Raw genomic sequence first — 15,236 nt, 5'->3', positions numbered from 1 at the left:
AGCCACCTATACAATGGTTTTCAGTAGGACAAGAAAAAAACTGCCAAAAAAGAAAAACAAAAATGAGATTTCTTCAAGAAAGATTAAGTAATTATTAAATGAGGCAATAATATTTTTTAAGCCATGCAATAAAAATTGGTTTTTATCTTTGTTATTCTTTGGAATGAAACTCGTAACTCCGTCTTGAAATCTCAGCCCCTAATTTTGCAGGCTGTTTTGCTTTGGCAGAATAGGTATCTGTCAGTGCAAAGGGCCTTGCATAAGCACACTGAAAAACCTTTCAAGTAAGTTTTAAGCGTGTGTGCTTGAAGGACAGAATTTAGTTGTCTTCTTAAAAAGGTCAATGCTCCATAACGGAATATGTTTTAAAATTATGTGCTGTCTTCGCTGCCTTCTTGTTTGTATTGAAAAGTGATGGATAGGTAGATGCACAAATCTAATCTGTGTCTGGGAGCTGTCTAGTGCATATTGCACAGGTCGAAAATCTTCCACACAATTCTTTGCTGATATATATGTATATATTGTGATGCAGGGATTAAAGCAAATTTAGCTGGGCTCCTTGGGATGCTAGTCACATACTAGGCTGTCTACAAAGTGGTCTTACTGGCCTTGCATCTCAGTCTCTCTCTCCATGTTGCTATTTTTAATACAGAGAAACAAGAAACTGTAAGGCAAAGACTAGACTATGATTTAACTTCTGTTCAGATTCTGTGCCAATAGGCACCTCTCTTAAAAGCTGCAATAGCTTTGTGTGTCCCAGAGTAACACAGTAAACCAGATCCAGATTCTTCAGATAGAGAGACGGAATTTCAGTTAAAATTTTAACAGAACTTTTAGACATTGGAGGAGCGCACTGGGAGGTAGTCAAGCAACTTTCTTTTAGACCATTTCATCAAAACCGGTTTAGCATTTCCCATTCCCTAACTATTGCCAGCCTGAAATCTTACTAGAAGGGAGACATACAAAATAATGAATGGCAATCGAAAGTGAAATGAATGTTTCATTAGTGTTTAATCTTTTGAAAGACACAACATAAGAAACTGAAACTACAGGGCTACAGAGACAACTAATGATTACAGGAGGTGCAGTGAATGGAAGGGGAATATTTGGAGGCGGTAGATTCTGCTTCGGGAGAATATAAGATTGGCTTTGAATGTAACATATTCACCAGTAATACGAGGCATAGCACCCCTTTTTGTTCTTCCTGACTCCATGGAGGCTCTCTGACTCCATGTAACTCTAGCATAGAATATAGGCAAGATAAATATAATACAGAAGAAAATAATATATTTGGAAAATACTGTAATTTTACACGTAGCCAGCCTGATTCTCACTATGGCAAGAAGTTTGTAGGACTTAAAGCATGAATTGCAGATACATGTAGGTAACATAAATATACCAAATGAGCATTCAAAAGGTGGTTAGTAAAGGACCATGCATTGGAGCATAAGACACATTTCTATGGACATTTTATTGCAATAGTCTGCTTTCCTTTCATATCCCTTTGCTGGTCTTATCTGCTCTCAAGAATAAAGAGATGGGACCAGATGGATAGGTGTAATCTAACAATATCAGTTACTGTGTTCCTTTACCTTTACAGTGGGCCTCAGGGAAAGGCTGACTGTATTAAATGCCAGGTAGATAAAAACTGTTGAGTGGGAAGAGACTGGTCTGTCCACATTCCCCACTACTTCGCTCTTTCCCTCCTTACTTCAGCAGTTCACTTCCTCTGCATCCACTGGGAGGTCCTGGCTGTGCCTCAACTCTTCTGTGATTTCAACTTGTCATTCCTGCTTTTTGTTTTATGTTTCCAATTTTTAGAAACCCTTTGATAACCCAGTTATCACAACCATAGTGTGAAAGGGGAGGGACCTCAGGTACAGTAATTATGATACCACGGCTTTCGTTTACCCAAGATCAAATAACCAATATCAAAGTTGCAGTGAAAAATAAATATGTTTTTACAGAGGTGATCACAACCAACTGGCTTTCTTTTGTGTCAGACAGTCTGCTACATATGTATTTTTTATCCATGATTCTACTTGGAATATTAATGGCAGAAACAGCTTTGACTCAACACCGTAACTGTGATGACAAAATTGTCACTCCCTCTTGATAACTTGCTGCCAAAAGCTATAAAACATTATTTCTCCATGTTAAATCTAAAGACTTCATCTATTTTTCCGCATGTCTGTTATGACTGACAACCTGAAAATTCGAAGGCAATGAATATGTGTTTTTTGCTAGATTGAGGCATGAACTTTTCATAAATAAAGGGCTACTATATATTGAAACCCTAGACATTTCCATTAGTGAGGCAGGTTGCATCTGTGCAAGGTGGTGATTTATTTATGAGGATCATGCCTAGCTCTGGGGAGACTTTTTAATGTATCCATGCCAGCAGCCACTCTTCACCCATCAGAAGTCCAGCAGCCTATTAAGTATCTGACACAATAATTTGGAAAGGTTATTTTATCAAATAAACTGCAGTTAATTGCTTCTAAATGCTTAAACTGTTAATTGCTTCTAAATGCTATACATACATCATAGACTCCTGATATGATACTGGGAATAGTTTTGTTCTGAGGTATCTCTACTACTTTCACACTGCTTCTGGCAATGGAATAACATTACATAAATAGCCTTTGAGCTGTCAGCAGACTGCATCAAAAAGTTTGTCCTGAGGTTAGGAATCACAGGCATTAGCGGTGAAGAAAGGGAGTCCCAGACCCTCAGTGTCACTCATCTTACGGTCTCCACTGATGGGTTTTCCTGAGGAACAAACTGGTTTCCACCAAAGAAACTGCTCAGGAAAGTTCTGTGCTCACATGCTTTTGTCCAAATGGCATAGACAGCTCTATCCCATTGCTAGGACTGGCTGGATAGAGAAACTACGGCTGGTGACCATTGCCCATAGGAAATGCAAAGGCAGATCAGATGAGTTGTCTTGGCCAGGTAAAACAAGTGAAAGCCAAGGATGGGGCATCTGAGATAAGGAGGGGAGGGCTTGGGAGAAGAGGAAAGAAAGAAGGATAAACTGTTACAGCTCTTATTCTGAATAATGAAGCTGTGATATTTGAAGTGAATAATTACATTAAAGTCAGAACCTTTAGAAGAGTTACAAATGTATTTAATTAAAAGAAAAACCACAGTGTCCCTGTAGGTATTGTGAAAAGTGGAGAAATGTTACATTAATCAGATAAATTCTATGCTGCAAAGTCCCACAGATCTAAAGTTAAGTCAAATATTTTTCAGAGCTAATTTTCATATGGAATAAAATTAATTCCTTCATAGAGCATCAAATCTATTGATTCCTGAGACTCAATGAGATCCAGATTAAGATGTATTTAACTGCTTAACTTGAAGTATACAAAATGGCATTATCAACAATTATTTCTTTTTCAAGATAACTGTTAAAAATGTAAACTGTAAAAAAAAAAAGCTCCTTATTCTGTATTGTCCTTTGGTGTAATCCATATTTACAGATCAGTATACCTTTGGCACAAATAGTAGTTTATAGAACTAAACTAAAGAAATACATTCAAGCTGAAGTGTCACCTATGGAATAGAGAAGGTTACCTGATACAGATAAGACCATATGCCTTTCAGGAATGGTTTTTCTTTGTAAATAAAGCATACAGAATTTCAAACACAGCCAGAGAAAAGAATATTCTCACTTTCATAGGTCATTTGTATTAATGTTCTCAAAATTAGAATTAAACTCAACAGATTAAACATGGTTATCTTAAAGGATGAAGAGCTACTGGAAGTACGGGTATCATTTGCTTCTAAATCATATCTAGTCACAGCTGTGACAGTGCTATGTTTTGGAATTGTTATATTGAGTATATTATTTCCAAAGGTAGATTGGAAATCTTCTATTTCAGGATGTGCAGATAATGTCACCTTACTCTGAGAGAGTAACGAAAATACAGTTCTATTAGACAGGATCTTTTCTTCAGAGTCTTCTATATTAGAAAGTGCATTTGAGGATATCTGAATGCAAATATCTTCTGAAATGCAAACATGGAGGTAATGGATGTCATTTATATCAGCTCTGGGTTCACAACTCTGCCCTGCATAACAGTGGCAATCAAATTTTTCTATGAACATTTGCAGATCCTGAAATGCTGGCTGCCCTTGTAGAGTGTATTTTCCATCCTTTGTCATTTGAATGACAATATTCTCAGGGTTTAAGTGAAGATAGTCACTGGAATTCCCTTTTTTTCGTACACAAGCGCCAGAGTCTCGGCATAACACCTGGCTACAAATTCTGGCTGCCATTGTGACATTGATGAGGTATGGGGTCAAGGTCCTCCTAAGGTAGTTGTCCAGAGTTCTGCAGGTGTTCTGTGAAAAGAATATTGTATCTGCATAGTTTAGTATGGAAACCATTAAAATGCTGTCATTCTAACACCACTGTACTGTAGTGGATATCTATGAATGTTTCTTCTGTGGTTTTGATAATAGATAACAGTTCCAGTTAGTTGTTGAAAACAAGTTTATCTGAGAAATTGCTACACAGTTCAAGGATCACAGAGAATTTATGTGGGTAGTTGCTGGAGATGTGCTGAAAAACACTTATATCAGAAAGCCGACAACTTTAGGCTTTCATTTTATCTGTATATTTCATGTAGCTTCTTGAATCAGATGCATTTAAAGAAGTTACATGAAGGATCGAAGTTCTTTTTTATGGTCTTGAATGGTTTGAAGGGATCTTGGAAGAAAATCTCACTTCTTCAGCCTGAACAAATAATTTTTCTATCAAATCATCTCTATGAGACTCTTCAGTTTTGCCCTGACCTGAATAGGCTGCAGGAGAAGGGAACGTTCACAGCATTTTTGAATGGAAAGCATTTTGGGAGGATGGTCAAACTGGATATATGCTAAAAGAATTGAGCGTTTGAATTTATCATAAAGGCAACATATATTCTGTGTATGCTTGGCACAATTTAATAATCAGAGGCTTTGGAAAGTCTTTGTTTCTGACACTGTCTTCTTAGAGCGTTTGCCTAATACCACATATAGATACAGCTAATACTTACACCTGTGGCGATCACATTGGTGAATATGGGGTACAGGTAGGGGTTTTTTGTTTTTCTTTTAGGTATAGATAAAAACCCTGCCTAGAAATTTTGGTTGATGCAATTCTTGCAGTAATAGTTCATTGCTGAAAGGCTACTGACTCTGATAGCTGTAAAAAAAAAGGTGTGATTAGTGCACAAATACATAGACTGACTGGGCTGTGGAAAGTTCTGTTTCCTCACATGAATCTCAAAATTCAAGCAATAAAAGTTGTTGTTTATCTCTGATCTGATATTGCACTAATGGGCAAAAAAAAACTTCAAGTGCAATTGATATCCTTTCTCAAAGGGAGGCACATACAATAAAGTCAAGATCGGATGCTTTTGGGAGTTTGATGCTAAGAACTGGGAGGTTTATTTGGCTATGCTTTCTGTGACAGGAGGTCCAGCAATGCTTTAGAATTTCAGTTACTTGCACTTAGAAGACTTCAGAAGAGTCTCCCCATACAGAAGCTTATTATATCTAGCTTGCCTGGGTATTGAACGAGCTAGTTTGAAAGATTTTTTTGAACATCCTTGTAACAACGTTTCTCAAACGATGTTTTTTCCCTTCCTAAAACAAACTAGATTCTTTTCCCTTTTCTGACCCAGATCTTTCTTACTATGAAATTAATCAAAGTAGTACTTCCAACAAACATAACAGGCTAGCACTGAAATTTCACAGACTGACTCCTAGTGCTTTAAATATTATTGGTAAATGAACTACTTTAAAAAGTAGAAGTCTTTTAAAGATTGTTTTGGGCAAGCAAAAGACTTTTTTTTCTGTACATCAAGACTGCAATGTAATGAAAATATAGGAATTCTTTCCTTAAATTAAGAAGTGTGAACTTTCCTACCATTATCACGGTAGCTTGTCCAGTTGCTCAGATCTAACACCAATACTTTGAAAAACTGAACTCTTACTCTGTGTGGTCAGTGACAATACACCTCAAATGTGCTTGATTTTTTGACTTGGTAAGACTGCTGGCAATACAGTCATTATTACAAATGTAGAAGATCTTATGTAAGTAATCATAATGCTTTATGTCCTTTTCACTTTATAGCTCTTTAAAACTGTCATGTAATAATTAATCTGGCATACCTTATTTTGTGTTAAATTCATATCACCCCAGATCACAATTCCAGAAGCACCCAGTGCAGCAGATTCTCCGATGGTATTTACCAGGTCATCCTGAGTGGAAACATGTTATAGCTTACTTACATCAGTATGATTCGTTGTACAAGGGCAAAAGGTATAATGTGTATAGTAAATTGCATAGCCAAACAACTACTTTGAGGACAGCAAGTAATTATACACTATGCAAACATTCTGCTCTCAATTACATTGTTTAATTCTGGGATTGGGTTGCACAGGTGACACCAGAAAATGTTGCCAACTATATCCAATTTATGTATGTCATCTGGTTAGAAAAACAAGGCTGTAAAACTGAGATGGTGGTTAGGTATATGACATACACTCCTCCAACCATTTTAAATTATGTTTTGCGCATTTCCTTGCCACTGCTCAGAGTTGGTAGTAGCTGGTTTCAGTAATGCTGAGTGAAGCAAAGGTTGGACAGCACAGCTGTTTTGGTTGTTTGGTTTGGTTTTGGGGTTTGTTTCTTTTTGTGCGTGTGGGTTTTTTTAAACTTCATGTCAGGTACCAGAAAGTGCTGAAGCAGAAAAGTAGCAAGAGAAAGAGCTTTCATCAACAACAATCAATTTTCTCCAGAGGATGGCTCTGGCCTTTTACAGAAGTTAATCTGGGAAATTTGTTTCTGCTCATATCTCCTTTTAGGGTCAGCTATTAACCCAGCCCTAACAAAATCTTAAAGCCCATCTGGCCTGCTAGAGGACTATGGGTAGAAAAAGAACAAGGGGAAAACACAGCACATGAAAAGGAAAAATGTAAGGATTACAGGATTTAAGCAACTGGTTAGCAACCCAGTAGGGACCCTGACAGCACCCCTTGCTCCCTGAAGGTATCCACAGAACTGGGGACAATGCCTGGTGATGCTGTATCTAGAATGTGAGATGACAACAGACACAATTACTACAGCATCTAACTTCACTTTCCTTATGGTCTGGATGACCAGGAAAAGATTCCCCAAATTGGTAGCATCTCTGATAGCGTGGGTGTATATAAAAATATGAAGGGGAAAGTATAGTCATAACTGCAATAAGATGATTAGACCTTAATCAGAGCCTAACCTTGGCTAAACCATGAGATGCTGAAATACTATTTAGAAAGCTACTTGAGTACAACTAGTGACAGAATTTTCTCACTATCTTTTAACCCTTATTTAAGGTCTATCTCCACTCACCTGGGAGAGATATTCCTCATAGACATCTGTGAACACTGGACGTGTATATACAAAAACTGGAAGAGGATGAGTAGCATTAGAGACATAAGAAATTCTAATGGCTTCTTGAACTCTGTTGCGAACAAAGAGCTGGGCATTTCTGGAAGATCTTAAGGCTGTCTCTAGATAGATAGATGGATAAAGTGCTGTGCTTTTCTCCCACAACCAATTAAGCTCATTATTTCTTTCTATTTCAATATCTAAACAGGTCCCTGTGTAATTATATGGGTTTTGTTTGTAATCATAGTTATAACAGTCTGGATAAAGGTAATATCCCCACAGACGATTTGGCTTCATTTCTATGCCCAGCTTTAAAGACTCCAACATAATTGATTTTGCTGCAGCTTCAAATTCCATTTTGGCTATAATCCTGGCTTCTGCTTCTGATAGACTGAGGTCTCTCTGCTGAACCAGTTCAATGGATTCCTGCCTATAAATGTCTTTTGATCCCCAGTTTCTTATCCATACAGGTCTCCAGTTTTCCCAGTCAATGACAGCCAATCCAAATTGTTCATCTGAAGGAATATAGAACTGGATGTCCTCTTTGGCTTTCTTTAAATGATTTTCCAGCAGTGAGAGTTGAGGGAGTCCTCCATTTAATGCCTCTCCTGTGATTTCATTTTTGTAAGGATAGTAGCCAAGCCTGTCTGGATAGAAAAGAGTGATGTTTTGCCCAGTGGATGTCTTCAGTGTGCTTCCAATGAAGGAAAAAATATTCATGTCCAGCTGTACTCCAGTCCTTTCAGTACAAAGCTCTGTAGGAGCATTCCAGATAGAAAGGAAGGGTGAATTCTGAACAACTGGACGAGCTCTTATGTTCAGAGATGAGCAGCAACACACTAGAAGAGTGGCAAATACCATACCAGATGCTATAGGATACGTATAGGTAACACAGATACCAAAACTTTGCATTTGTCTTACAGTTTCCATTGTAGCATGTGCAGTAACATTAGGTGGCTTTGATTGGACAAAAACTAAATGCTCTCTGAGTGTTAGAAGGTTGGCTGTCTGTTAAATGCTTTACCATACAATATATTACTTCAGATTAATACCTATTAAGCAATATTCCTTGGGTGTAAAATTGGGGTGTCCTTTATATGAGGTTCTCCATCATTTCAGGCTGTAGGAAACCTTTCAACAACTTCTGAAACCTAATGCAGAGAAAGAAACAGATGTAGATAAAGCAAGAGATGATAAACATTTAATTTCTAACCATGAAACACATGCTATTTGTGATTTTGAATGTATTGTAATATTTGAATAAAATTCCCCTGTGAAGCAAAAGCATAATATGCAATCATAGAGGAAATAAATTGTATATATATAAAGTCATATATATATAAAGTAGGTATAAAACTGACAGTGGAATGGTATCCAGTGAGTCATGGATCTGAATGAACATGCTCAATAGTAGTCCTGATTATACCAGTGACTGAAATCTGTAAGCGATCTCACAATATCTTCTCTTAGTCAAAAGTAATGTATATGCAGCATTTCTCACCTACTTCAAAATAGAGCTCTAGCTCTTATTTAATTAATTTTACAGAGCACTTAAGGGAAGTTAAAAGATAACACAAAACTGAAATCTGGACTGCTGTATATATGCAAGAAAACAATCCATGTACACTCATTTAAATCAGTGAGGTATCTGAGATATTATAGGTACTCCATCTTCTGTCCAGAGCTCTATTAAACAGGCTCAGAAGCTATGTATCATCTTTGTAGATGGCCATCTTTATGTTGCTGGAGGCTATTTGAGATCTACAGATTAAGTGATCCCAAGTCCAAGTCTACTTGTACGTGTAATTCATTAGGAGAGCTGAAGTTGTCCATACACCCACAGTGAGCAGTCACACTTTTATTGAATAACATAATGTAAGCAGTGGTAGTCATGGTGCGGTCATCAACTTTTACATAGTAGCCCAGGAGCTAAAGCATTTCTCGGTGCAGTAACTCACTTGAACCCACTTCCCTCATGATTTTGAAATAGTTCAAACTTGGATCCATCACTTTTGATAGGCGCCTCATGATAAGGCCATGGAGTATGTAAGGAGTATATAGAAGTGTGCACAAAAATATAGGAGCCACCATGAAGTGGGCCACAGTGTCTCTGGCAGTGTAAAGTCTCTGAGGACAGATTGAAAAAAAGCCAAAAAAGATTTTGATTTGCATTTCCTCAATTCAGCTAGGAGTGAAAATCCACAAATCTCTGGTTCCCACACCCTGAATTGTATCTCTCACTCTGTTTGTCTTTTCTGTGACTACTTAGTGTAAAACAAGTGTATGGGCATAGAATCTTAGACCTCTCTTCCCCCAACAGCACATGCAGACAACAAGTTGCAATTATTATCTATTTGCATTTTTTCATCCTCCCTCTGGCTGCATGGTCATATTTTTGATGTGTTTCAGTAAAATGGCAAACTGCCTCCATCCATCAAATTGTTACATAAACAAGAAAGCTTGACAGTATAATGGGAGGTTGGCAGGGACTCGAGCCTTCCTAAATCCAACCTCAAGACAGATTCACAGCAGAGATTGTTGTAGTATCAGTACAAAGAGTTTCCCTGTGTGCATTCACTGTTTGATCACATCTGAATCTACTGGAAAATAGATTTGCTTTGTCTGAGGGAGAAAACCATGTATGAAAGGTACTATCATGGGGACAAGAGAAGGCAGAGCAGCATGACTGAAATCTAGACCTTTGGGGGATCAAAACAACAAAGGAACCTACCAACTATAAAGACAAATGGACTAGACCCTGCCCCTGGTCACAGACTTCACACTCTCTAGAGATTATTCTGGGATTCTTCTTAATTTGAGGGTAATTTGCCTCTTCTGAGAACTAGGAGGAAATGAAAGACAAATGAAAAAGTTGTACTGGAGGAGGAGACCTCTAGGAGTCAAGTTTGCCAGAGGAGGGAGGCTGTATGCATTACAGGGACCTTTGAGACATGCCAGAACCCGTACTCTTAGGCTCCCAGATCAGCAAGTCTATTTTGCAGATCTCACTGTGCTTCTTCCTCATCCATCATTTCTGATGCCAACAGGCAGTAGGGATATTTTCCCTTTTATTCCTTTTCTTCCTGGGCACATTGCCAGCTCTTGGCCATTGTGTCAGTGGAGAAGCATATAGCTGCTAGCCATTCCTTTTGCTAGGTCCCCAGCCTGGCTGAGAAGGGAACAACAGCCAATTCAATCTTGTTGGCTTAGAGCTTCTAGGACATGTGAATGAAAACAGCTACTCAAAAACATAAGCATGCACAGCTGAAAAACTGACAAATAGGCACCTATAGAAAGGGCTCTTGGAACATGGCTTGGCAGCAGAGGAAGACTGTTTTTCTTTAAAAGCAGAACCTTACAGTCCTGGAGTAGGAAGTGCAAGTAGAAAGGGGCAGAAAGTACATCCATGCAGTATCTTCAAGCATCACTTCAGAACTCATCAGCAGATATACAAAAGACAGGTAAGGAACAGAAGTAAAACGTAGCATAGATGGTGAGATGCAAAGTACAACAGATCTATAACTGCAACAGCTTCCTCCTACAAACCATGATAGCACCTCCATCTTCCCAGTGTCACTGCTAGTCTCTAGAACCCAATTTCTGACAATAAATCAAGCAACTTAAAGCACATTCTACATTCTCTACCAGGAATCTCATCAGCACCTCTCTTTCACAGACCCGCACAAACTTTCAGCTAGGATTTTAGCCCAGGCATCCTCTTTCCCCTAGTGTTCACAGTGCTATGTGCATATCTGCAGGGATCTCCATGTCCTTTCACAAAGAGCCGAGCCCTGCCCAAATTTAGTTCTGCACTTCTTTATTTAGCTTAGCTTTTATTTTCTCCCTTACAGGGAAGCTTTTTGTTCTTTCTTCAATGGTCAAGTTTTCATCAACATATTGGAAGATATGGAAACCAGTGCCTTGAAAGATAAACTACCAGTCAAGAAGGCCAAGAGCTGTAGAGGAAAACTGAAATGACAGATGCTTAAGACCCTACAATCAAGAGGTATGTATGGTGACTGCCTATTGCTTTCAACAAGCTTGAATCCTTCTTCATGATCAAGCTGTTTTGTTCTCTCGGGATGATGAATATGCAGCAGTAGACAGGAGTTCTCACAGTTGTGTTTGCATTCCTTCACTTAGTCTTCAACTGCCCACTTCTTTTATCTTAAAAAGCCTTATCAATCACAGGAGGCAAACAAGTTCTTGGTATAGAAATAGTAGATGCATTGAAGTCTAAATATTCATACAGATACTTTGTCATTCTGCACCTGCTGGTGTGATAACTAAAGAAATCCTGCCAAGAAGCAGTTTCATAAAATAGACTTATAGATCTGATCACCAGGAAACTAGATATGGCTCTGTTCATTTAAATTGTTCCAAGAGCAATACCTCATTTACATGGCATCTGCTTGATGAGTCTTGTAGAAAACAAGGCTTCATGCACTTCCCCCAGCTGCCCAGACATGACAACAGGAAAAAGCCATCTCTCCTCTGATCTAAACTCTTTGAGCCTCTCCTCACATGACATCCGTTATAATCCCTTATTCATTTTTGTAGCAATTTGCTGGACTTGCTCCAGTATGTCCATTTCCTTCTTGTACTTGGGAGACAACACCAGGGGTGGAGACAACACTACAGGTGTGGCATCCCCGCTGCTAAATAGAGAGATTAAGCACATTCCTCATCAGGTTATTCCTTGCCAGGTGTGGGACTTTGCATTTGCTTTTGTTGAACTTCATGAGGTTCCCATCAGCCTGTTTGTCCAGCCTGTGAAGGTCCCTCTAAGCAGCAGCATGGTCCTCTAGTGTATCAGCCACTCCTCTCAAGTTTGCATTGTTCGCAAACTTGCCAAGGGAGCACTCTGTTCAGCTAATTAATCAAGATGTGAGATGGTATTGGACCCTGTATGAGCCCTTATTGTACATCACCTGAAATGGGCCTCCAGCTGGACTTCTTGGCACTGATCACAACCCTTTGAACTTGGCAGTTCAGCAAGTTTTCAGTTTCACCATCCATTTATCTAGCTTGTACTTCATCATCGAAAATGTTACAAGAGACAGTGTTGAAAGTCTTGCTAAAGTCAACAGAATCTGCAATAAAAGTAATATCATCTGTTCTTCCTTTGTTCATCAAGCCAGTCATCTCTGTAGAAGGCTATTGTGTTGGGCAGGAATGATTTCTTCTTTCTTAATACATGTCAACTACTTCCAATCACATTTTGTGCTTAATGTTTGGGAATGTTTTCCAGAATTATTTGCTCCCTTATTTGACCTTTCAAAGATTATCACGAATGGCCTTCCAATGACATCAGCCAGCCAATTCAACACATACAGCTTCTCATGGACATGTGAAGTCATGCCCCATAGACTTGTGTATGTCCAGTTTGTTCATGTGTTCCCTAACCTGATCCTCCTCCACTGAAGGCAAGTCTTCCTTCCACCACTCTTTTTTTCATTCCAGAAAAGACCGAGGTGGAGAAGCCATTGAGTACCTCTGCCTCTTCCACATCCTTTGCCACTGGACCTCCTGCCTGCCCCATTCAGCACTGGGCCCACATTTTCCCACATCTTCTGCTGTTGACAAACCTATAGAAGCCCTTCATGTTGCCCTTAACATCTCTTGCCAGATTCAACTCCAAGTGGGCTTAGGCTTTCTTAACCAAATCCTTACACCTCAGGCAGTGTCTCTGTTCCTCCCAGTGCATTTGACCTTGCTTACCATTCATGTGTTCTTCCTTTTTATGTCTGAGTTTTGTCAGAGATCCTCCTACTTCTTCTTGATTTCCTACATGTGGACCATTTTTGAGCCTGGAAAAGGTGATTCTTGAAAGTCAATCAGCTCTTGGATCCATCTTTCTAGGGCTGTCTCCCATGCAGTTCTTCCAAGCTGGTGCCTAAAGTGTGGTCTCCTGAAATCAGTGGTTGTGATCTTGCCATTCACCTCTTTTTGGAACCCTGAACTTCACCATCAAATAATCACTGCAGCCAAGACTGCCTCCAACCTTCACCGTCCCCATTTGTAACTGTAAGGTTCAACAGAGCATTTCCCCTTGCTTGTTCTTTGCTGTATTATCCAAAGTGACATTTTCCAAGGTGGTACAGACTGAGACTTCAATGACAAACTGAAAGAATTCCATACTGAAATTCTGAGGGAAAGTATTTTCCATTCATGCAAATACACCTTATTAAAATGGAATAAAAGTATTACACATAGAGAGCTAAGATATACTGGCATTTGCCAGGACAGTTATCCTTCATGGGACAGGCTTTGTCCTAACAAAGTGGGATAACCTCAGAAAGGAGCTGTAGGTGTAGTTCAGCTTTTACTGTGCCCTTGGCTCTGGTTATAAAATATTTCTTCCACCCAAAGTCAGAAAACTGCAGGACACAAATTTTATTCTTTGTTCCTACAGGCTTTATTTATGAGTGGATTTCATCAATATGCTGATTCGATGCAAAGAGGAAAGCGTTGTTTTGAATCCTGTGTTTTCTGGTTTAGCTAGAACATTTTTTTTTGGCGAATATTACAAAGTTTGATTTAACTGATTGTTGGGAAATGCTGCTCCTCCAAGTCTTGCTATAATGTGCTCTGCTGGGTATAAATTAATACGTTATTGTATGCGATAATTTCCAGTTAAAAGGATTGCCTGTAGCCCCATCTAACAATGACAGCTCTGACAGATATTGCTCTTTTTGGTCTTCTTGAGCATCAGTCTGAATGAGCGGAGTCATAAAGCCACCCTTGTCTTTGTCAAAAAGTCAATATCTTTACAATATATTAACACAAATTGCTCTGGGGCTACCTGACTAGGAGTACATACTGATTGATCTTAAATGCCCTTTGTCTAAGGAAATGGCTTCTACTTTGTTTTCCCAAATTTGGCATTTGTAAAGGTTAAGTATTAGAGGAAATCATATTAATTTTCATGCTTTAATTATTTCATAATTTTTCACAGCATGAACTGCACTGCAGAAACACACAATTGAAACTACAGCAAGTGTGCTCCTGTATTTTGGTAGCTACTCAGTCATAGATGCCAGGGGACCCTGAAAAAAATGCCCACTTGGTCACAGACAGAAAATAAAAGGGAGAGGAATTCTATACATACCTTTGGACTTCACAAAAATGTTATGCACCACAACCAGATGATTTATCCCATCAAGTAATCATTGATTATGTTGTTTGGCTTATATGCAAGAAGTGCCACTAAATATTAGAAGAAGTCAGGTTTGGGCTTTTTAAAAGAAAATTAGACATGAGAGTCCATGTCTAGCCTTGAAGTGATTAGACATTGCTTAATGAAGTCAGATTTGCTAACATCAAAAATAAACTTAACCCAATAAGTACAACCAGTATCTGACAATGTGTTTTTAATTATCATAACCACATTTCTCAGATTTCAAGCAAAAAAAACCCCAAAACATAGAAACTCACTTTCCCTGGTTTAGTTTGAATGCTGAGGAAGCAGTGGTGCTCCTCATGACTTCTGAGAGAAAAGATGGGTGGTACTGAGCTGTGGTATCTGATTGAACAATAACATGTAGAAATACTTATAAGCCCGAGTTATCAATATAATTTCAGGTTAAAAATGACATAATTTAACTGTTTATTAACCATTTATTGCATTGCACACAATGTGTTGCTATCTATTAATTAGTAATATAAAATAGTAGCAGAAAATACTGATGTAAAAATTGGTTGAGCTTTTCCCCTGTGCCAAGGAAAATATGAATTCAGAAGTTGGCATGTGGAACTATTGGTCTGTTTTTCTTTTGAAAGGGCAGAAGAATCCAAGTCTTTAAATCCT

The 15,236-nt window shown here is 38.6% G+C and overlaps 1 protein-coding gene across 6 annotated transcripts in view; it reads right to left on the bottom strand.

Annotated features, from left to right (window-relative positions):
* LOC101871905 (ADP-ribosylation factor-like protein 8B) overlaps window positions 1-15,236 on the bottom strand; it is a 55,193-nt gene that overhangs the window by 30,899 nt on the left and 9,058 nt on the right. For 4 of the 6 annotated variants that reach the window (XM_031046277.2, XM_034062794.1, XM_005146113.3 and 1 more), the window contains 3 exons: window positions 7,388-8,577; window positions 6,166-6,255; window positions 993-4,350 (listed from right to left, as the gene is read on the bottom strand). In XM_031046277.2, the coding sequence (XP_030902137.1) occupies window positions 3,646-4,350; window positions 6,166-6,255; window positions 7,388-8,356 (1,764 nt within the window). In that variant the 5' untranslated portion in view covers window positions 8,357-8,577 and the 3' untranslated portion in view covers window positions 993-3,645. Of the gene's footprint in view, window positions 1-992; window positions 5,195-6,165; window positions 6,256-7,387; window positions 8,578-15,236 lie in introns of those variants that run through there. The other 2 variants (XM_031046279.2, XM_031046278.2) reach the window with 2 other exon arrangements.

Source organism: Melopsittacus undulatus, chromosome 5 (assembly GCF_012275295.1).
Source record: "Melopsittacus undulatus isolate bMelUnd1 chromosome 5, bMelUnd1.mat.Z, whole genome shotgun sequence".
Lineage (NCBI taxonomy): Eukaryota > Metazoa > Chordata > Aves > Psittaciformes > Psittaculidae > Melopsittacus > Melopsittacus undulatus.
Note: the sequence above shows the minus strand (reverse complement) of the source record. Positions and strands in the feature narration are given on the sequence as shown.